At 49.9% G+C, this 23080-nt stretch overlaps 2 protein-coding genes across 3 annotated transcripts in view; one reads left to right on the top strand and one right to left on the bottom strand.

Annotated features, from left to right (window-relative positions):
* Positions 1–23080, top strand: part of RNFT2 (ring finger protein, transmembrane 2) — a 90914-nt gene that overhangs the window by 59744 nt on the left and 8090 nt on the right. Inside the window, exon 11 of one of the 2 annotated variants that reach the window (XM_040443782.1) lies at positions 8990–11410. The exons of the other annotated variant lie outside the window; for it this stretch is intronic. Within the exon in view, the coding sequence (XP_040299716.1) occupies positions 8990–9124 (135 nt within the window). The 3' untranslated portion in view covers positions 9125–11410. Of the gene's footprint in view, positions 1–8989; positions 11411–23080 lie in introns of those variants that run through there. 2 annotated transcript variants of the gene reach the window in all.
* Positions 18408–23080, bottom strand: part of HRK (harakiri, BCL2 interacting protein) — a 17368-nt gene continuing 12695 nt past the window's right edge. The window contains exon 2 of the mRNA XM_040443785.1: positions 18408–18643. The gene's annotated coding sequence lies outside the window, so the exon portion shown is untranslated. The remainder of the gene's footprint in view (positions 18644–23080) is intronic.

The raw sequence follows: 23080 nt of genomic DNA, 5'->3' as shown, positions 1-23080 counted from the left end.
GATGGGGGGGTTGGGGGAGAGGGGAAAGTGGGTGATGGGCATTGAGGAGGGCACTTGTTGGGATGAGCACTGGGTGTTGTATGTAAGCGATGAACCACGGGGATCTACCCCAAAAACCAAGAGCATACACACTGTATGTTAGCCTATTTAACAATAAGTTGTATTTTTTTAAAAAGTGGGATTTGTGCTGACAGCAGACAGCACTTTGTGGCACTCAGACTCCTAAACCGCAAGATCATGACCTGAGCCAAAGTTGGCCGCTTAACCGACTGAGCCACCCAGGCGCCGCAAAAGTTTATTTTTTTCAATACTCCAAAGATACAAGGGGCCCCTGGGTGGCTCAGTCGGTTAAGTGTCCAGCTTCGGCTCAGGTCATGATCTCCGGGTCTGTGAGTTCAAGCCCTGCATCAGGCTCTGTGCTCATAGCTCAGAGCCTGGAGCCTGCTTTGGATTCTCTCTCTGCCCTTCCCCTGCTCGCGCTGTTTCTCTCTCTCTCTCTCTCTCTCTCTCTCTCTCTCTCAAAAATAAACATTAAAAAAATTAACAAAGAAAAAAATTTTTAAATAAAGATACAAGAAGGGAAATAGTGACCAGCCCTCTACCCTTCCCCAGCTCCCCTTTATATCTTTGTAGAGATGCTTTATAGAATTTAAACACACACACACACACACACACACACACACACACACACACACACGTCTTTTTCAAAAAGACCTACATTGGAACACCTGGGTGGCTCAGTCGGTTAAGCGTCCGACTCTTGGTCTCAGTTCAGGTCTTGATCTCAGGGTCATGAATTCAAGCCCCGTGTTGAGCTCTGCACTGGGCGTGAAGCCTACTTAAAAAAAGAAAAGAAAAAAAGAGGAAAAAAAACCCCTACATTGTAACATATTCTACCCAAGCTGTGTTCTGCATCTTTCCTCTTTGACTTGAAACTCTTAAGAGATCGGTCCTTCTTTGCAGATCGTCCCATTTCATGGATGGACCACCCTTTGTTTTGTCTTTCTCCTATGGAAGGGCATTTCATAGCTTAGAAGTTTCTGTTATTACAATGATGTTATTACAATGGCTGTCATGAGAGGTCAGAAATGGGGAGATCTATAGTACCTACCTGGGCCCATCGTGTTGATTGAATGAGTTAATTCAAGCTTCTAGGACTACGTCCTGGCACGTGGTCAGGCTTCAATGAACTCTCTGCTCTTATTGGCACACATTCCACTTCCCACATGTGCGAGCCCTTGTAGGATAAATTCCTACTGGTGGAATTACTAGGTCAAAAGGTATCCAGTTTTGACAGATATTGTTAAATTGCCCTTCATAAAGAGTGTATCCATTTACGCTCCCAGGGCAGAGCAAGACATGACCTCTAGCTCCCCTCACTTACCAACACAAGCCTTTTCTGAGCCTTGCCAATCCAGCAGGTGACAAACACTATCTCGGTGAAGTTTCAGTCTGCATCTCCCTAATTACGAGCACCTTTCTCCTGTGGTTCAGAGCCCATCTGTAGAACCTTTTCAGTGGCAGTGATAACTTGAACTTGATGTCAACGGGAAAGTCTTGCTTCTTTCTGGCAATCTCTCCCAGCCTTGGTATGTTTATTTCTCTCCCATTCTTCTCCTTGTGCCATGACATCTTCCCAAAACTTGATTCACATTCTTGTGAGGGCTGTCCCAGATCTGGGAGCACCAGCCACAGCCAGTGGCAGTTGGAGCCCACAGTCCTGGCCAGACCAGTCTCTGCTGCCATGAGCTGGGCCTGGGAGACGATTTCCACAGGCAAAAGGGCCTCCCTTGTTCATTCCTAAGTGCTTTGAATGAATGAATGAGTCTAAGTGCTTCTTCCTCAGTCAGAGTCCTCCCTGATTCTGCTTCCTCAGACTAGCTGGTGCTCCCAGTGGTATGTTCCCAGAGATCCTTGTGTTTTTCCTTCATAGCAGTTATCCCAGTTGTCAGCTAGTTAACTGGGCAACTGTTTGTGTAAGGTCTGTCTCCTCTTCACTAAAGCATAGGCCACTTGAGAGTGGTGACCATGTCTGTCTTGTTAGCAGCAGAATCACAGTACTGACTCGGTAAATACTGGATGGATGGATGGTTGGATGGATGGTTGGGATGGAGATGGATGGATAGATGGATGGATGGATGGATGGATAGATGGATGAACAGATGGATGAACAGATGGATGGATGGATGGATGGATGGATGGATGGATGGATGGATGGAATGGAGATGGATGAATGGATGGATGGATGGATGGATGGATAGATGGATGGATGGATGGATAGATGAATGGATAGATGGATGGTTGGGATGGAGATGGATTGTAGCCAGGTGGAGGAGTGGATAGTTGAATACAAAGGTGAGTGGATAGAGGTATAAGTGTGTGGGTGACTGAATGGATGGACAGATGGGTAGGTAAGTAGGTGGGTAGTTGAGGCAATGAATGGGTAGACGAATGGATGGATAGATGGATGAATAGATGGATCAATGGATAGATGAACCAAAGGACAGATGAACGAGTGGGTGGATGAAGAGACTGCTAGACTAAAGGAACATCGTATCTCCCCTTCAAAGAGGCATCAAATTAAGCAGTGTGTCACTCAAACACGTGCCCCGCCTACCGCTCCCCGCCAGCCAATCAGAGCCTGGGAAGCAGATCGTCAGTCTAAGCTAGTCACGCAGACACTGAGCATGCCCAGAGGTTAGAACCCTCTGCTCAGACAATGTACCTGTCGGGTTAGTCACTCCACAAGTGTTATGGCATTCCTCCTGCCAGGCTAGCAGGGGGATCAAGGGAAGGGCATTTTGAACACAAAGTCAGAAACTCGGCTTATTTAAAGGATTTCTTGCCAAAGAGAAAAGTCGGAGGGTAGTTAGTTCTTGGTCACTACTTGATTTGGTTTTGTTTTTGAGCATTGATAGTGTAAAGGAAAGAGGGCAAGAGAACAGCGACTCCTATTGATTGAGGGCTTACAGCTGCTGCACACTTAATGCTTTATCCTAGGCCTTACCCATTTCCATCCTTACAGACACCTTGTGGGGGAAACAGTGACCCTATTTTACAGAGAAGGGGGTGGGCTCAGCAAGGTGAAAGCAAGGCCCCCCCTGCTCCTCGGCAGCACAACCAGATTCCAGCCCAGGGCCCCTGATTCCAGAGGCCAGGACCTTTCCACCAGATGCGGCCTCTTGCTTTGAGATGGCCTCAGGGCCACATTAGAAGACTAGAGACCTTTTCCCAGAAATTCCTAGCTGCGTGCTGTCCCCTGTGCCACTAAGTCCAGGGAAATGGCTGAGCAGCTGAGCTGGGATTGGACTTAGCACCTGTGCGGACTCCTCCCTCCACGCATTTCTGCAGCAGGTACTTTCCGAGCACCGACAGCGTCTCGGCACTAACTTTGCAACCCTGAGCAACACATGTCATGGCAGCACTGGCCCTCCATGTCCTCTGTCACCCAGGAATGAAAATCCCTGCCCAGGGCGGCTTGCAGGCTTTTCAGTACAGTCAAGTAAGGTGACATGGATATCTGTGTGTGGGTTTTGAAAAGCACAGCGTCTCATGCTGATATTCAGTGTAAGTGTTTAATTCTCAATCTGGACAAAGCCGGCTGGGTTTGTGTGATTAAGGAAGATCTGGGGGGTGGGGCGCCTAGGGGGCTCAGTGGGTTCAGCGTCCGACTCTTGGTTTCGGCTCAGGTCATGATCTCACCGTTCGTGAGTCCGAAACTCCACATCAGGCTCTGCCCTGACAGCATGGAGCCTGTGTGGGATTTTCTTTCTCCTTCTCTCTCTGCCCCTCCCCAACTTCTCAAAAAATAAAATAAAATAAAATAAAATAAAATAAAAGGATCTCTGATTAGGGGTGTGTGTGTGTGTGTGTGTGTGTGTGTGTGTGTGTGTGTGTGTCCCTGGTCTGGTAGTAACACCACTTTTGTAATGTCATTTTTCACAAGTACTACAAACACCCCTTCCCACATTCTCCATGTGTGACCAGTACCTGTCCTAGAACGGAATGGGCATGAGTGTTTACTGTGGAGTCAGACATCTCTTGTATCAGTTATCCTTTGCTGCGTAACAAATTACCCCAAAACTTCACAGCTTAAAGCAACAAGCATGTATCATCTTGTGGTCTCCACGAGTCAGGAATCCAGGCACAGCACAACTGGGTCCTCTGCTTCAGAGTCTCTCCCAGGCTGCAGTCAAGGTACCAGCCAGGGTCACTGTCATCCTGTGTCTCCCCTGGGGAAGAATCGACTTCCAGGCTTAGAGTCATGCAGTGGTGGCTCGATTCCATTCCTCCTGGGCTGTAGGGCCAAGGGCCTCAGTTGCTCTATGGCTCTCGTGGCCAGAAGCCACCCTGGCTTCCTTGTCTCACTGGCTTCATCAGAGTGAGCATGTGAAAAGCACGAGATAGAGTGCAAGCGAGATGGAAGGCACAGTCTTCTGTAGCCTAATCTCAGAAGTGACATCCCATCATCTTTACAATATTCTGTTGGTCTGAAGGAAATCACTAAATACAGCCGCCCCCAAGGGGAGGGAACTGACTACACAGGTGTGAATCCCAGGAGGAGACGATCACTGGGAGTCATAATAGAAGTCAGCCTGCCGCATCCCTGAAGTTGAATTCCAGCCTCACTGCTTAGCCGCACCTGTGTGCCCTTGGGCTGGTGGCTCTCCCTCTCTGAGTCTCATGGTCTGTGAGCTGTCAGGACACAGTGTGTAAAGGACATTAGCAGTGCCCGGCAGGGCATTTGTGCTCGGTGAGGGACAGGGCCTGTGGTCGTTACCTGTACCCCTCGCCTGACTACATCCACCTGGACTCGGCCTGGCTGCTTCCTTTGTTCGCAGCTCATGCTGAACATCAAGTGCTGGGCTAAGAGATGCCCGTCTCCCATCCAGAGCCTCCTCTCTCACATGGAGGTTAGCTGCTGTGGTTGCAGGAGCTCTTGACCCACGCCCTCACTTTACCCACCTGCTCCGAGCCTTGGAGCAGGACTTGGGAAGTCTGGATGGAACTCAGGGGAAGGGGAGGGTGGCCCATCCGACCCCACGGGCTCCAACAGCTAATGACCCAGCACCACCTGCCTTCCCCACTGACCGTAAACCCACCCAATCCTACACTCCCCAGCCCAGAAGGAGCCCCTCCTTCCCCTCCCTCTGCAGGGGCTCATCCTTCTCTCCAGATGCTGGAAGTGGGTCCAGGATTGTGACCTCCTCCAGCCAGCTCCCTGGATTAATGTGTGTTCTGTGCACCTCTTTATTTGGCAGTAGATTCCATCCTGCCTAATTCTTTGATGGAGAGACTGTGGGCTCCTGGAGGACAGGGACCAGGTCTTCACCATCCTGGTATCTCCAGAATCTCCCACCTGACCTACCTGGGAAGGCATTCCTTTGTCAGCTGCACGTACAGAGTCCCTACTCTGTGTAGGCTTTAGGGCCGGGCAGTGGGAACACAACGAGAGTTGCCTCATGAAGTTTACCACCCAGAGGGCAGGGAAATTGGTAAATAAGCAGTTAGAAGAGTGGTTCTCAAAGTGTGACCCTGGTGTTCCCTTTCATCTTCTTGTGTTTTCAGTAGATCTTGGTTTCAGTGTCTGCTACCCTGAATACAGCCAGATTTGACCCACAATGTACAGATCTCTTCGAGATCATCAGTGATTTTTAAGGCTGTAAAGGGGTCCTGAGACCAAAATGTTTGAGAATTACTGAATGACACGTGTGAGAGCCTCAGTGAACGTTTTTCTGAATGAAGGAGTGAAAAGCTGCTCATTTCCTGTTCACCTGACCCGAGTCTTGAGCATCATGCGAACAGGGATCGTATCGCTTTGTTCTGTGTAAGTGCCTCCTTTTCCTGGGGGACACAGAGAAGTCTCATTCATTCGTGGAGCAGACCCGTACTAAGCATCTGCCACACGCTCAGAACCGTGTTGGAATCGTGGCCCCCTGCCCCTCCAGAAGCCCCTTAACCCAGTGAACAAGACAGAGGAGTTTGCAGAGCCTTCCGGCGGCGTGAGTGTGATGCTGTGAGAGAGGTCTTCCCCAGGAGGGCTCTGAAAGTGGAGGTCACAACAGCACTTAGATGTGTGCAGGAGATACAGTGAAGGGATGGGGGGACGGGGAACGGCACACAGGGGAGGTGTGACTGCTTGGGCTGAGTCTTCTGAAAGAAGTAAGCGTCCACCAGCCAATAAGGATGGAGAAGGGGCCCCCTAGACAGACATCACAGCTTGCCCAGAGACTTAGCAGTACGGGTGAACTCTGCATTGCTCGTCATCTGGTGTGTCCGTGACATTGGCTCCCTGGGGCTGGGGGTGATGAGGACGAAGGAGGGAAGACACCATTATGGGGGGCCTTGACTGCCCTGGGTGGGAATCTAGAGAAGCTGCTGGACCTGCTGACCCCTAGGTCCCGCCCTTCTGACCATGTTGAGAGTCCAGGCACAGCCTTCAAGGCTCTGTGTGGCCTGCTCACCTCCTGTCACCCACTCCCCTACACTCTTCTGCCGTAGCCACATTGGCTGTCCTTGAGGGCCTTCAGTGCCTTCCCATCCCAGGAGCTCCATGAGGCTATTTCCTTCACCAGGAATGTTCTATCCCCACCCCCCCTCTCTTCACCCAGTCAACTCCTAAACATCCTTCAGGTCTTAACACAAGTGTGCCCACCTCCAGGAAGCCTTCCTGGGCTACCCCCTGGATCAGACCGGTCCCCATTGTATAGAGCCTCGTAGAGCTCTCCTTTAGAGCACAGTTTACAATTAAGTACCCAAGAATGCTAGGTGCTAGGAATGGGTTTACAAGAAGCTTAAGTCTGGTGTGGAGAGACAGATAATAAATAATAAACAGTTATAATGTAAGAATAACTATTACTATGTAATAGCCAACATTTATAGAACACTTACCATTTGTTAGGCATTGTTCTAAGTGCCTTTTTTTTTTTTTTTAAGTTTATTTGTTTTGAGAGAGAGAGCAAACAGGGAGAGGGCAGAGAGAGAGAGAGAGAGAGAGAGAGAGAGAGAGTGAGAATCCCAAGTAGAGCCCCGACGCAGGGCTCGAAGCAGAGCTCAAACTCACAAACCATGAGATCATGACCTGAGCTGAGATCAAGAGTCAGATGCTTGGGACACCTGGGTGGCTCAGTTGGTTAAGCATCTGATTTCTGCTCAGGCCACGATCTCGCGGTTTGTGAGTTCAAGCCCCGAGTCGGGCTCTGTGCTGACAGCTCAGAGCCTGAAGCCTGCTTTGGATTCTGTGTCTCCTCCTCTCTCTGTCCCTCCCATGCTCATGCTCTGTCTCTCTCTGTCTCTTGATAATAAATAAACGTTAAAAAAAAAAAAGAGAGAGTCAGATGCTCAAACAACTGAGCTACCCAGGCACCCCTCTAAGTGCCTTTTTAATTTAAAGTTTTTTAAATGTTTGTTTATTTTTGAGAGAGAGAGCAAGCACGTGGGTGAGTTGGGGAAGAGGCAGAGAGAGAGAGGGACAGAGGATCTGAAGAGAGCTCTGCACTGACAGAAGAGAGCCTGATGTGGGGCTTGAACTCATGAACCATGAGATCATGATCTGAGCCGAAGTCAGACGCTTAACCGACTGAGTCACTCAGGCGCCCCTCATTTAAATGTTTTAACTTTTTAAGAAGCACTGTATCTGGATTTTCCTATTATCATTTTAAATTATCAATTTTATTTTGAAACATTTCAAACTATGGAGCTGAAGGATATAATGGACAGCCGCCTTTTTAGCCTTCCTCTACATTCACTAATCATTAACATTTTACCACATTTGCCTTGATGTAAATTTTTTTCCCCTTAACCAGTCGAGAATAATTTGGTGACATTTTGATTCTTCCTCCCCAAATATTTCAGTGTTCATCTTTGAAAAACAAGAACATTCTTTCTCATAACAGTAATTCCACCATCACACCCAGGAGATTTAAAATTGATGTAAAATATTATCTAATATATAGCATATATTCAGATTTCTCCAGGTGTCTTCAGACTCTCCTGCATAGCCATGATTTACCCCTCATCCAAGCTCCAACTGAGATATGTAGACTGCCTACAATTGTTATGTCTGAGCATTTTTAATGTTAATCAGTCTTCCTCTGAGTGGACTACTATTAGGCCCATTTTACAGATGAGGAAACCGAGGCAGTGGGAGGTTAAGTCATTTGTCCAAGTTATATGGCCAGAAAGTGATGGAACTCATTGATATTTCCAGTCTCCCTGCCTTTCTACTAACCCCTGAACTCTGTTCTCAACCCAGTGCCTAAAGGGATCTTCTAAAAATGCAAATCCTGGGGGCATCTGACTGGCTCAGTCAGTGGAGCGTGCGACTCTTGATCTCAGGGTTGTGGGTTTGAACCCCACGTTGGGTAGAAGTTACTTAAAAATAAAATATTACAAAAAAAAAAAAAAGATAAATCCTGCTCAGGTCACTCTTCTGCTCAAAGCCCTACCATGGCTCCCTATTTCTCTCTGAATAAAAGCAAAAGGCTTCATGATGCCCACAGAGCCCTGTGCATTTTGCATACCTTCCCCATAGCCTCTCTGACCTCATCTCTCCCTCCCACCCTCCACTCCCAGGCTCAGCAGCACAGCAGGCACTCCTGCCTCAGGATCTTTGCACGTGCCATTTTCTCTGCCAATAGCACTCTTTTCCTAGAGATCCTCGGGGCTCAGTCTTCACCTTCCTTCAGGTTTTACCCAAACGTGGGTATTCAGCGAAGTTGTCTTGGGCCCACCACTCTGAACACAGCAGCCCTCCCACGCGCTCTCTATCTCCTCCCCCTGGCCTTTTCATCTCAGCCCTTACCGCTGCCGTCCGCTACATTTTGGGGTTTCCTTTGGCCAGTTGTCTCCCTGACTAGAGTGCAAGCTCCACGGGGGCAGGAGTTGTCTGTTTTGTTCACTGCTGTGTCTCCAGCTCCTAGGACCGAGGCGGGCACACCGTGGACACTCAGTGAAGTGTCCCCAGTTGTACTGATTGCTGTCCCTGCAGCACGTGTTCTGTGAGGAGTGCCTCTGCCTCTGGCTGGACCAGGAGCGCACCTGCCCGCTCTGCCGCTCGGTTGCCGTGGATACCCTGCGCTGCTGGAAGGACGGGGCCACTGCAGCACACTTCCAAGTGTATTAGGGCAGAAGACTGAGGCACCCTGGGAGCTGACGGATGGCCAGCGTGATCGGTCCGGCTCTGGGGACTTACTGGAAAACAGGCCTCAAGCACTGACTCTCCTGCCTCCTGCCTTTCTCCCCCTCTTCCCCCAGAGCCAGGCCCCTATCCTCCCGACCTCCACCTTCCTCTTCTGTTCTGCGGCTTAGCGTGGGCGTTCTTTCCTTCAACCCTCCTCGCTCAGACTTGGCCTCCTCCCGGGAGGGTCTCCTGCCCCCTCCAAGTGAAGGAACCGGGGATAGGCAGGTCCTGCCTGTTGTGATTTTAACTCACGGTGGCCTAACACCCGATGCTGCAAGCTGGAAGGGGCCTGGAGATCACTGCATCCCCCCAACACGGCTCAGGTCTGCAGATGGGCGTCACTGTGGAGCATTTCCCAAGTGCGAACGCTGGGCCCCTTATACCTGCAATAGCTTAGTGTCCCAAGCACTTCGTGCGAGCTGAGCATCTGCTTGGATGACCTCTGGGAATCGTCACAACAGCCCTGGGGTGGAGGTACTGTCGTTTGCTCTGTTTTACAGACGGGGAAACTGAGGCACAGAGCTCCACGTGGTAGCTTTCCCAGGGTCACCCAGCTAGCAATGGCAGACGGAGTTTCCAAACAGGCCTGTCTGGCTTCAGAGCCCACACTCTCAACCACCATATGCTCACCCGCTCAGACACGGCAGGCGTGGGGCCCAGCAGGCTTGGTGTGTGTGGGTTGGTTGGTTGGTTGGTTGGTTGGTTTTTTAAGCACCAGAGGTGATTTTGATTCCCATCAGTGACCCAGGTGCATAGCACAGTGATCTGGGCCCCGCTGAGGATGCCAACGGTGAGCAGTGGCCCTGGAAATCTAGCTGTGGCCAAGTTCATGGAAAGAGTTGGTCTTTAAAATTGCTCATTTGCCGGGCTGGAATGCTCAGTCACATTTGGGTATCAAGAATGGCCAGCTTTGGTCCCCATGCAGGTATCACTGGGTCTCCACACCTGTCTTCATGTCTCTCCTCCTCCTCCTGTTCTGGTCCTGCCCCTCACTTAAGTCTCCGCTTGTCAACAGCGCCTGTGGCCATTGTCTTCTCCCCCGGTAGCCTTGAGAACAAAATGAATGATCCATGTTACAGATTTGTCCACAAGCCAGGGTGGTGGCGTGGAGCACTGCAGCCCTCGGCGCTTCTGGAACATCTATACCAGAGCTACTAATCTCTGTAAGAGAACAGTTTCTCCACCTGTGAGACCCTCCCTGCTTTGAATCTGGAAGGAGGTAGCACAGGTGATCACTTAGAAGCTACTGGAATCTCGCCTGCCCTACCCCTCTCCCCATTCTGTTCACTCGCCGTCAACCTCAGCACAATGGGCTGGTGCCAGTGGCGTTACAGAGAAATCAATCTTGTGGCTCGTGAGCAGATGAGCAACAAAGCCCCAAGCAGAAATGGTGGGAGACTTTGCTGCCACCTCGCTCTCGGCCAGTAATAACAAGCCCACCCCATCCCTGATAGTTGCAGGACATTTGCCCCCGCGTGCTATCAAGCCAGGACCTTTTCCTGTGCCTGGCATCCCTGGCTCTTCCCCGGGACCCAGCAAGACGTCCCTTCCAGGGCAGCGTGGCATCTTTCAAGCTCTGTTACTATGGCGATGGTGGCGGCGTTACAATCCCACTTGCCTGGATAATCAAGTCCGAAGGGGAAGCGGAGGGAAGTAGGGCCGGGGGGATGCGGCTGCTCTGCTCCCCCTACCTTCAGCAAGAGCCAGAGGGAAGCAACAGGAGCTTCTGCGACTGGTTTTTATCAGAAAGATCACCCTGCCTGCAGATGCCATCAAAGAGACACAAGAGATTGGAGCTGGAGATTTATTAACAGGCCAGCTTGTGACAGAGCAGGCAGAGCAGAATTCTGATTCCAAACTCTGCGTGACTTTGGGAAGTCACTTCGCCCCCCAGTAGCCGTCTCCAGGATAAAGAAACCTCGTGCACTTTCTGCCGCAGCCGGGGAAACTAACAATGTAGAACACTGGTGGAGGGGCCAATGGTTGTGTCCGTTATACTCATGCCACCAAAAAAAAAAAAAAAAAAAAAGAAAGAAAAAGAAAGCCCCCACATCTCTAAATATTATTCTCCAAATAATGAGCCATGCTTCTGACATTATAAACAGTGTCACTTGGGGATACCAGGGACAGGTGGGATGATTTCGTTTAGGATTTTACTTCTTCATTCCCTACCCTCTGGGGAAAAGTTCTGTTCTGGAGGTTTTCTTTTTTTAATTTTCTTTCTTAACGTTTATTCATTTTTGAGAGACAGAGAGCAAGCGGGGGCGGGGCAGAGAGAGAGAGGGAGAGGGAGAGGGAGACACAGAATCGGAAGCAGGCTCCAGGCTCTGAGCTGTCCGCACAGAGCCCGACATGGGGCTCGGACTCACAAACGGCGAGATCATGACCTGAGCAGGAGCCGAAGTCCGACGCTTAACTGACTGAGCCACCCAGGTGCCCTGGAGGTTTTCTTTTGGATGGGAGGATCTAACTTCTACCCTAAGGAGAAGCAGCAGCCAGTGAGGAGTTTTCCAAACATCAGGCTGCCTATTTTCCCCACTATGGGGTAAAAGCAGCCAAAAGTCGTTGTTGGGAAAGAACAGCTTCATTCTCCATGGCCCATCCTGGCTCTGCACTCATTGGTTAGAAGCAGGATTAAGCGAGTAGCAGGTTGGGGTATACTACTTTTAATATTTTGTGACCCACTGACTGAGGTTTCTGACACTCTTGGAAATGGCCGTCTTAATGTAAAAGATCTTGAGCATAATGAATGTGAGAATAGGAAGGCGAGCTTTGGACCTGGATGTGAGAGGCTCATTACCTTCATAACGGGAGAATGGGAGACATGCTTGGAGACACCAGGCGGCTAAGACTTGGGGTTGGAAAGAAGAAATGTAAAGCGAGTCCCAGAATCTCTTAGTAATTTTGCTCTGGGCTGAACAGAGCCACCTTCGGTGTTTTTAATGTCCCCTTAAGTTCCCTTCCGCCAATAAATATCATCTGTCGATGAAACTTAGGTTCGTGGTCTTGAGTCTCCAGTTGCCTCTTGAACCCAGATGGACTGTTTTGAGGAGAAATGGGGAGAAGCAATTCATGCAGTGGGTGTTGTCTGGATCTGTCCAAAGCAGATGCGTTGAGTTGCACGTGATTTATTAAGGACGCACTCTCAGGAGAAACCAGTAAGGGAGGGGGAAGAAACCAAACAAGAGGGTGGCTGTCAGAGAAGTCCCAGCTCAGGGTGGTCCCACAGAGTTCTGGAGAATTCAGCTACATTTCAGAGATTGTCCCACCCTGAGGTTTTTTTCTGGCACACTGTCAATTCTTGGCTATGGGTTGTTGGCGGGGGTGGGGGTGGGGGGTGCTTCTTAGGTACTTAAGCTCTCCATTGAGGAGGCCCCAAGCCCCTGAAGGTGTCAGGTGTCACAGAACACGCAAAGGTGCAGGACAGGACACAGAGCTGGGAGATCGGGTCAGGAGGGATCTGGACAGGGCACCTACAGGGCCCACCACAGTGGTTAACCAGAGGATAGACCCAGAACGCATGAGCTGATGATTCAAGAAGAGTTTGCCTGGATGCCAGCTTATGATGGATATTTAAAATGCAAATTAATAGCTTAACTGACTGAGCTGCCCAGGCACCCTGGAAATTAATAGCATTAGGTGACAATTCATGCCTCTCAGGACAACATTATGAAACCAGTCACAAAAACATCATCAGGCAGATCTTTTTGGTTGCCATCGTTTGAAAACCAACTCAAACATGGCTTAAATAAGAGAAAGGCTTTCTTTGGCTCATGTAGCCATATGGGCCTTGGGTATCGCTGGATTCAGTGGCTCCAGTGACATTAGAACCCTGTCTTTCCATCCCTCCATTCTGTTTTCCTCTGAGACAGTTTGATTTCCAGACAGATCCCATGCAGCAGTAAGACGGCCTCCAGAAGCTATGTGTGTATGTATATGCATATGTATACGTATATGCCTATGTTCTACCAGCTTAACAACCCCAGCAAAGAGCTTCTGATTCCCCAAAGCTCTAGCAGGAGTCCTGAGGTTGACTTGCTAATTTGTCCCCACACCAATCCCTTTTAGCCTTTGGGACCTGGAACACTGCTGGCCAGGCCTGCCTCAGGTGTAGAGCCCTAACTGTGGGGACACAGGTGGGTGGAAGGATAGGGTCAACTCCTCTGAGTTGCATGGCCTGAGAGTGGGGAAGGGGTGGGTCCCCCAGGGAAAATGAAGGTGCCTGTTATCTAGAAAGGCAACCTGTCCTCAACCCACCATTCTTAGGAAGAAACCACAACCTGATAGCTCAGAGCATCTTAGACCAGGTAAATGTAGGTGAAAGTAACCCAGAGAGGCCATGTGCCCATAGTAGGAGACCTCAGTCTGCACAGCCATCAGCTTGTCTGCATGGTGCCATTGATCTTGAGCCGTCAGGCAAGTTCCCTCAACCTCTCACCCAACCCAAGGGTACTGTTTGGGCCAATCCTCCCCTTGGGGAGTTCTCAGAAATACAGCAGAGAAGGGAGATGTGTGGCCTTCTGCCCCAGGGAAGGTTGGGGTGCACAGCCAGATCCTCCCATAATCTTTGGGGACCAACCTTTCAAAAGGAAATGAAAACGCAAAGGACTTTGGCTGGAAGTGCACAAACAGTTTTTTAATAAAGTCATTACAAATATGTACAAAGCGTCTCCAAGGTATGAAATTCCTCTTACAAAAGAGCACAACAAACCAGCAAGGTTAGAGCCCAGAACGGAATGCTCCCAAACTTATTGCCTCTCTGGCTGAGCCAGAGGCCTCACTGAGGTTCCAGACACCCCCATGACCATCCCTGCCACATACACACACAGGCTCCTGGGCACTTACAGTGCAAAGAACTTGGGGGGAGGAACTTAAGGGTTCAGGTAGGGGAGGTAAGAAAAGCTTCCCATGTCCTAGGAAGTCAGCTGAACAGGCCCTGTTTGCCAATTAGATGCTTCTCCCAGGGACCTATAGATATTAAGGACACAAAAGGCAGGGAACAAATACATAAAACCCCCACCTAAACCATCCAGCCTGTCCTGGAGCATCCCCCAAATGCAACACTCCTTACAGTGGACCTAAGTCAGGCTCCCTTGCTCCCTGCTGGACCCCAGGCTGTGCTTGTCCTTGAACTAGTAAGGCCAGCTCAGGAGGGAATCCAGTGTGGCAGGGCAGTTAGCTCATGGGCTTGGGGGGGGGGGGGCGGGGGGGGTCACACACACCTGAGTCCAAATCTTGGCTCAGCCACCTCACTCTCTGTGTGTGGCCTTAGGCTAAGTTGCGAAACTTCCCTGAGTCTCAGCTTCCTCAACTGTAAAATGGGAATCATAACTACTGTCTTCCAGAGTGGGTGTGAGGAATAACTGAGGGGAAACACGTAAAACACTCAGCACAGTGCTCAGGGGTGGTGAGCACGCCGTAGACGGTGGCTTTCATTACTCTGTGAAGCAGCAAGAACCAGTCTTTGCGTGCTGGGAGCGAGTTAAGATCACAGGCTTTTTAATTGCCTTCATGATAGTATGATGCTCAGTAAATATAAATACTATAGAACAATCTGCCAGCAAGGCTTGGGATCACGGGTATGACCTGACAGACCTGACTGTGAACCAGACTGGAAAGGGACAGTTAACATTGTCTGGTGCCAAGCGGAACTGTCCCTCCACGCTGCGTACCTGAGTTTCTTCCCAGACCGGATTCTACAACTGGGCACGCTGCAGGTGCTCCATAAGTTAGGTATTAGTATTTTAAAAAGAACCTTTTGGTTTGAGCTTTAAAATGGTACCTTTGACACCCATATCCTCCATCAGCTCCTATGGGACTAGGCCAGGGTGTCTAGCCTGTCCCCCCCACCCCCCCGCACCACCCAGGCAGCTTCTGACTCTGCAGTTGGCCCAGGCTGACTTAAGGGAAGATCCAGAAAAAGAAATGGAATCAACACAGAAGAGCAAAACCTGTGTTCTGGTCACTGCAGCTTCTGATACCAGGCGGACACTCAAAACGCCCACAGTGGCAAACCAGTGTCCCCAAAAGATACCTGTGTGGGATCAGAAGAAGACTCCTCCAATTTCCCAGCTAGGGGAAGTGATATTTTATCACTGTCAGAAACGTGATAATAGTACATGAGATCAGCTACATAAATTATGAAACCAAAGTCACAGTTCCATCGTTCTGTGACAGTATTGTTTAAATCACCATCTTCTTGTTAAAAGAGGAAAGAATTTCTTAAATGAGACACTGGAAGAAGTGGAAAAGAAGTCTCCAGTATCCCAATGAAAGGGGGCGGGAAGGGGGAGACTGGGTTCCAGGAGATGCTCGTGGCCTAGGACCATGGACAGCAGCTAGAGAGGCAAATGGGCTTCCCCCCCCCCCCCCCCAGAAACCTGCTACTCAGGCTATGTCTGTGCCAGAAGGAACGTGAAGTGGAACCCTAAATTTGAAATGGGGATAAGAGATCTTATTTGCTAATGGGGGCTGGGGTAGGGGAGAGAAGCTTCCAGGAGGGAATGGATCTAATTTGGAGTGGGAATGTTGAAGCCCCAGGAGGCTCCAATCCCTGTGGCTCCCGGACCCCCCACCCTCTGAGAGCAAACGAGCACCATCAGGAAGGAGGCCCTTCTGTTTGCTCCTCACCTCATTATGCAGCAACCTACCTAAACGATGATCTCAGAGGCCTCCCTCTGCTTTGCACTGACACACATGCGCGCGCGCGCGCGCACACACACACACACACACACACACACTCTGCTGTCTGCTGAAACCCGATATGAGGTCTTTTTTAAAATTTATTTCAAAGCCTCCCTCCCTCTCCCTCTCTTCACAGACGCTCTGCAGTGAAGCTAATCAAAATCAATGACTCCTTGGCAGCCGGAGAAAAGCGGGGGAGAGAGGGAGGGATGGTGCCAGCACTTTGCACACTGTGGAAATATTTTAAAAAAAAATACACCACCCCACTATCTCATGCAATCCAAGTAATGCAGCCTCAGAGACGGTGGAGACAATATAGACATATATATCATGCTTCAATTTCCTAATACAAATGTCCATCAAGAAGTCAAATCTCATATAAAAACAAGCATTAAAAACAACCCCTTGTCAAAAATCGGGGCAGTCGAGAAGTGCACTCAAATTAATGATGTGCAAGAAAAAAGCCGGGATTAGGTAAATACACAGTTTCTATTAATACAAGAGACTATGTACAAGGGACTTGGCTGTAAAGCTCCATCAGGAGGGTCATGGGTGCCCAGGTCTCTCAGCAGTGTGGCTTCATTGAAATCAAAATTGCCCCAAATACCAACCCCGGCATTTGGAGTTTGGATCCTCCAGTGGAAATGTCATGAGCTAGTAGGCAAGTCAGGGTTGAAAAAGGGATTCTCTGACCTTCCCCCGTTCCCCTGTGTCTAGATGGGCAGCATGGCCCCACTGCCACGTGGAAGGTACAGGCTTACAGCAGCAGAGAGCCGTGACCACATATCATTATAGGAATGGAAACCCCCTCCCCAGAAAATGGGGTGAGTTGGAAAGACTCTAGTGTCTGGCTTGGAAAGTGATGATACAGAAGCAGAGACTGTGTTTCGTATCATTCTAATTAATTTGCCTTCTCTAAGTTCGCGGCTTGGTGGGGATGTCGCGTGCTGCTCTGGGCAGACGCTGCCTGCACACCCATCCCCTGGAAACATAACGGTGGGGAGGGCTCCCTCGAGGAAAGGAAGCAAGTTCTCTATCAACAAGCTTTCCTTCTCAACAAGCTGTCTGGGGGTGGGGGTGGGGGGACCGCCCTCACCTGCAGCAGCTTTGGGTTACATTTTTCTTTAAAGGGCCATTTAGGAAAACATAAGGCATGGATAAAAGAAAGAAAGAAAGACAGCTCCCAGCTTGCAACAGCACTAAAAGGTCCTACATTCTAAAGGACCTGGTAATTTTCAACAAAGCCTGTGAGGAATAATTCAGCCCCATGTCAACCTTAACAACGGCTGATCCCCCTGCTGGCCTCTTAGAACTGCAAGGGTGTCTGCTAACCAGCCCAGTGGACCCCCTGTCTGTAGGGACTAGGTTGTGACCTGCATCCTGGTGCCCCACCATCTCAGCTTTGCACATGGCAGTGTGGGAGACACAGCACAGAGGAATAATACCTGGGTTTGTGTTTTTTTTTTTTTTTTTTAATGAAAGCAAAAAAATAATCATTGCTCCCTGAAGAGTCTTTGCAGCCAAGTCTCAGTCCAGCACACATCTTTTTTTAGCCCTTCTAGAAACTTCTGAAAATAGGAGCTTATCCTGGAAAACAAAATCAGATCCTCTGTCAGTCACTGAGATGCTGGTGCATTTCGGTTAAACGACCCACTCCCTCCCCCAGTGCCTCTTGCTTATAAATCACCCTTGACCAGAACGTAGCCATTTCTTGGCTCTTTAATCCATAAAACCTAAGCCCTGAAATCCCCTTGGGGAGTGGGGGAGGCTGTGGGCTGAACTCCCAGGACACTTTTGCGGGGGTAGAGGACAGAGCAGACAAGTCACATATGAGGTCAGCTTTCCACCTCGGTAGAAAGGCCTCCACCAGGGAGCCACTCAATAGCATCCCTTCCCTTCCTCCCTCCCAGGCCCCAAGGTTTGCTCCAAAACACCTCTGGGTTTTCATCCCCACAGAGAAAGAGAAGAGACTCTCAAGTGGCACTTTTGCGACTTGTCCCTTTTAAAAAAAATGAATCTGAAACAGCAAAATACACATCTCTCTTGTCCCCTGGCCTTGCAGTCTGGCCGCAGAACCCCATAGCAGTGCCAGCAAGAACACACTTAGCACCAGCAAAGTCTAAGTGAAGGACCAGACACCAGATTGGTAGGGAAATAAATCCCATCTGTCTTGATGTGCTAGCGGGACAGGCTATCTACCTGGGTAGGTACAGAGAGGCGGGGACTTGTCAAGACTTACAAACGGAGGAATCCCAGACTGCCTCTAACAGGGCTGCCCACCACCCGCCCCCCCCCCCCCATCCTCCTTACTTTCCTCTTTTCTTTCTATTTTGCCTTTTGCAATTTCCCCCTCGCTCCGCCAGCATCCCTCCCCAGGTGGTTGGTCGACTCTGGGGCTGATTCCCACCAGTCTTTGCAGATTTTCCAGGTACACAGTACGCACCTCACTTCTGGTGCCCCAGACACGGAAGCATCAAAGTTCACACGGGAAGGTGCAGAAAAGGGAGGGGACCGTGTCCTCGACAAGACATGCACTGAGTAGTAATATTCATATTTTCTTTTTTTATATATAGAGCTGTATGTAAATAGCATTGGGGTGTCTGTTTCTGCAGCTGGATATGCAAAGGGCTTCCCCAGTCCCTTTCCGCCGTTGCTACTATGGCTCCAGACGCCTCTCCACTTCCTTCTCGAAGCGCCAACTGCGGCCTTTCAAGCTCTGGGCTCCCCCTCAGGAAAATGGGAACCAGCTTTCTCCAAGGACACAGGGTTTTCACCAACCTGCAGAAATAAAGATTTGTATTTCGGTCAGTAGGCACGTGCAGACAGCTGCTGGGGATGACGTCAGTGCCTTGGGCCTCTGCACAGCCAGCCCGGGATGTTGGAAGGTGGAGGGGGATGGGAGAGAGCTGCGAGAGACAGAGCTTTGATTTGGAGGAAAGGTTCCCCCAGAAGCTAGATTTAGTGGCCATCCCCGCCCCCACCCCAGCCAAAGCCCCATCCATCCAGCCGCATTCCCTAAACAAACATTTGAAAACACACACACACACACACACACACACACACACACACACACACATTTCTGTTTTCAGACATAAGCATCTTCTGTGATTAAAAAAGAGAATATAGGGGCTCCTGGGTGGCTCAGTAGGTTAAGCATCCGACTTCAGCTTAGGTCATGATCTCACGGTTCACGAGTTCAAGCCCCGCATCAGGTTCTCTGCTGAGAGCTCAGAGGCTGGAGCCTGCTTCTGCTTGTGTCTCCCTCTCTCTCTCTGCCTCTTCCCCGCTCATGCTCCATCTCTCTCTCTGTCTCAAAAAAATAAATAAACATTTAAAAAAGAGAGAGAATACAGAACCATGCTGCCTTTTTTGCTCCTTCATCTATTCATTTCATAGACTCATATTCAAGGCAGACTTGTAGGACAGTCTCTATTCTCATTGATTCCTTTGTTCATTGCCAAACATACCAAGAACTATGCTAGGTGTTATAAATCCAGCGACATAGTTCTTGCCCTTCAGGGGCTCTGAAGCCACCAGAAAGAGATGAGAAGAAATCGGTATCAATGGCAGTGTCATGTGAAGCATAATCTGGATAAACACGAGCTAGGGGAGCCCAGAAGCGAAAGGGGGAGTCAGAGAGAGCTCTTGGGAGAAGGAGGCAGAGACCCTTACTGAGCACTGAAGGATGCTAGGGAATTAGCCAGGATGAGATGAGGCATTCCAGGAAGGGCCACGCAAATAGCACATACCCCAGAGAATCAAAAAACATTTTCATCCAAAAACTTGGGCATCAGTGTTCACCGCAGCATTATTCTTGATAGCCAAAAAGTGGAAACAACCCATGTGTCCATCAACCGATAAATACAGTGGGGCATTTCCATACAACAGAGTATTATTCAGCCATAAAAAGGACTCACACGAGACCTGGATGAACCTTGAGGTCATTATGCTAAATGAAAGAAGCCGGGCACAAAAGATCGCAGACTGTATGATGCCACGTATAGGACATGTCCACAAGGGACAAGTCTTTAGAGACAGAAGTAGGTTAGTGGGGGCCCAGGGCTGCGAGGAGGAGGAGGAGGGAATTAGGACATCACTACTACTGGGGACAGGGTTTGCGTTGGGGAAACAAAAACGTTCTAAGACCGATGGTGGGACTGGTTGCACAACTCTGGAGGTATAAACTAAAATAAAACCCACTGAGTTGTGCACTTCAAAAGGATGGATTTTTCTGGCAGGGGAATTATATCAGAAGAAGGAGGAAGAGGGAGTAGAGGAAGGGGACGGAGAGGTGGCCGAGAAGAAGGGAAGAAGCAGGACAAGGGAGAGAACACGGCAGCGAAATGCCCTGACGAGGTCAAGGCGCCTGATGAGGTTTCAGCACAGCCTGGGCGACGGGGCCGGGGAGGGGTGAGGCTGGAGAGTTAGCAGGGGCTGTAAGTTCACAGACGACAGCACCTTACTCAGTGCAAATCCAGCGGCATAGGAGACAAGGTGGGAGAGAGATCACTTTCTACGTTGGCAAGAACCTGGCATATTGCCCTGTGCGAACTGCACCCATAGGTTTTCCCGCTGGGTCTACTCAACAGAAGGCCCTAATGGGGTACAAGACCTGGGTATGTATTCCCCTGGCTCCTACCCTGTCGGGCCGCAGCGCCCGCTGGGCTCGGCTCCCCGGCTGGACTCCAGGTCCTAGTGCCTCACCTCAGCCCTTCAGGCCGGGAAGGACGGCTCTCCTCTGTGGCCAGCCCTGTAGTACTGCGTTACTCCTCCTCAGTTTCCTAAACCCTGTCTACACTCTGTCACCGAACCTTCACTAACTTCTTCTCTGGTTACCAGCCTGGGGGTACTCTCTGCCTCTTACTTGGACCCTTACCCAATATATATGTCTGCACGAACGAAGGGAGTCCTAATCCCATGGACCCGACAGTCTCCATTAGCGGACGGTCATCCAAATCAGTGACCTCAGCCCTTTTTGCCCCGACCTGCTCAGGTGGAGGCAGAGGACCCCTGTCACCATGAACGCCATTTCCCCTTTCATCCCATGAGGGCAGAGCACAGCAGGACTTCTGTACTACCGTGTTGCCACCCTATGCGTTCAGGGGATGCCGAATCAATCAGTCGTCCACCAACTCAGTTGATAAACACGCTCAATTCACAAAAGCTCGCTTTGTTGGCTCCTACTCACACCGATCTTCAAAAAATCAGTGAAACCTTGCAGCATTAGCTTAAGAGGATGACGCTGCCTTCAGCACGCACAGAAAAGAAGGACGGAGGGAGAGAGAGGAACCACATCTACATGCTACTGAGCGTGTTGACTTTCTGCTAAGCATCGTTCTGGGCACTAGATGAGGCCAGTACCTGTCCTCGATTTGCCTCCAGTCTTTTTCTGGGAGACAGGATATGTCAGAGGCCAGAACTGTGGAAGACCATTGTGTACCACTATCAGAAGTCAGGAAGTGGCTGTGCTCACCGGGAAAGCTTCCGAGCGGAAGCAAGATTTGAACTGGACCTTTAAGATATGCATTCATATTTTCTCAATAATTGGAAGAAGGAGGGCGCCCGGGTGGCTCAGTCGGTTAAGCGTCTGACTCTTGATTTTGGCTCAGGTCATGATCTCACGGTCGTGAGATCAAGCCCCATGTTGGGCTCCGTGCTGGGCATGAAGCCTGCCTGAGATTCTCTCTCCCTCTTCCTCTGCCCCTCCTCTGCTCGAAATCTCTCAAAAATAATACTAATTGGAAGAAGGAAGGATCATTTATGTGGGGAAAGGGCCAGAGCAGAGCACGAGGTCAAGACACATATGGCTCAGTCCGGGGACCATGATGAGCAGGGACCTGCACCCCAAAGCTGTGCAGAGTGAGGCTGCATAGATATGTCCACTGAAAGCGACGAAGGGAAAATAACAATGGCATCAGGAGAGGTAAGGAACCTCTGTTTTTACAGCACTAACCTGCTCCATCCACAGAAGGAATGGCATCTTCTTGCAAGACTAGGTAGGACCAGCAAAGGATTTTCGCTTTTCCTACCTGTAAATCATTAAGCCTATAATGTGTCTTCCTAAGGGCCTCCCGGCGCACTTAAAGGGACAAATTGCCACACCTGTTTATGTCCTGGTTGCAGGTTGGTGTCGGTAGTGACAGATGGACATCAGGAGGACGCCTCTGCGTGGCCAGTGGTGCCGTGTAACCACGTCCTACACCCAGAGAGGGGGCCTGTGCCTACACTTCTGGGGATTTTTTTTTTTTAATTTTTTTTTAACGCTTATTTATTTTTGAGACAGAGAGAGACAGAGCATGAATGGGGGAGGGTCAGAGAGAGAGGGAGACACAGAATCGGAAACAGGCTCCGGGCTCCGAGCTGTCAGCACAGAGCCCGACGCGGGGCTCGAACTCACGGGCCGTGAGATCATGACCTGAGCCGAAGTCGGCCGCTTAACCGACTGAGCCACGCAGGCGCCCCGACTTCTGGGGATCTTAAAGGGAACACGGTAGCCTAGGGACCTAGCTCACAGAAGTAGTCACCTAAATATGGTCAAGGGTGTTCCCTCCAGCTTGTCGCTAAGAGCAGCAGTTTGGAAACAACCCATATGTCCACCAGCAGGAGACTGGATAAATACATTAAGCTACATGCAAATGAGAAGGAGGTAGATCGATTCTTTTTTTTTTTTTTTTAATTTTTTTTAACGTTTATTTATTTTTGAGACAGAGAGAAACAGATCATGAACAGGGGAGGGGCAGAGAGAGAGGGAGACACAGAATCGGAAGCAGGCTCCAGGCTCTGAGCCATCAGCCCAGAGCCCCACACAGGGCTCGAACTCACGGACCGTGAGATCATGACCAGAGCTGAAGTCAGACGCGTAACCGACTGAGCCACCCAGGCGCCCCAATTCTTTTTTTTTTAATTTGTTTTGTTTATTTTTGAGAGAGACAGAGACAGAGACAGAGGGAGGGAGAGAGAGAGAGAGAGAAAGAGAGAGAGAAAGAGAGAATCCCAAGCACAAGGGGCTCAAACTCACAAAACCGCGAGATCATGACCCAAGCCAAAACTTAGAGTCAGACATTTAACCGACTGAGCCACCCAGGGGCCCCAAAGTATGTTACGATTCTTTTTTTTTGCTTTTTGTTTTTTAAATTTACATCCAAGTTAGTTAGCATATAGTGCAAGGATGGAGTAGATTCCTTAATGCCCTTTACCCATTAAGCCCCCCCCACC

This window comes from Herpailurus yagouaroundi, unplaced genomic scaffold (assembly GCF_014898765.1).
Source record: "Herpailurus yagouaroundi ecotype Mexico unplaced genomic scaffold, PumYag 191, whole genome shotgun sequence".
NCBI lineage: Eukaryota > Metazoa > Chordata > Mammalia > Carnivora > Felidae > Herpailurus > Herpailurus yagouaroundi.
This window is presented reverse-complemented; position numbering and strand designations above follow the sequence as displayed.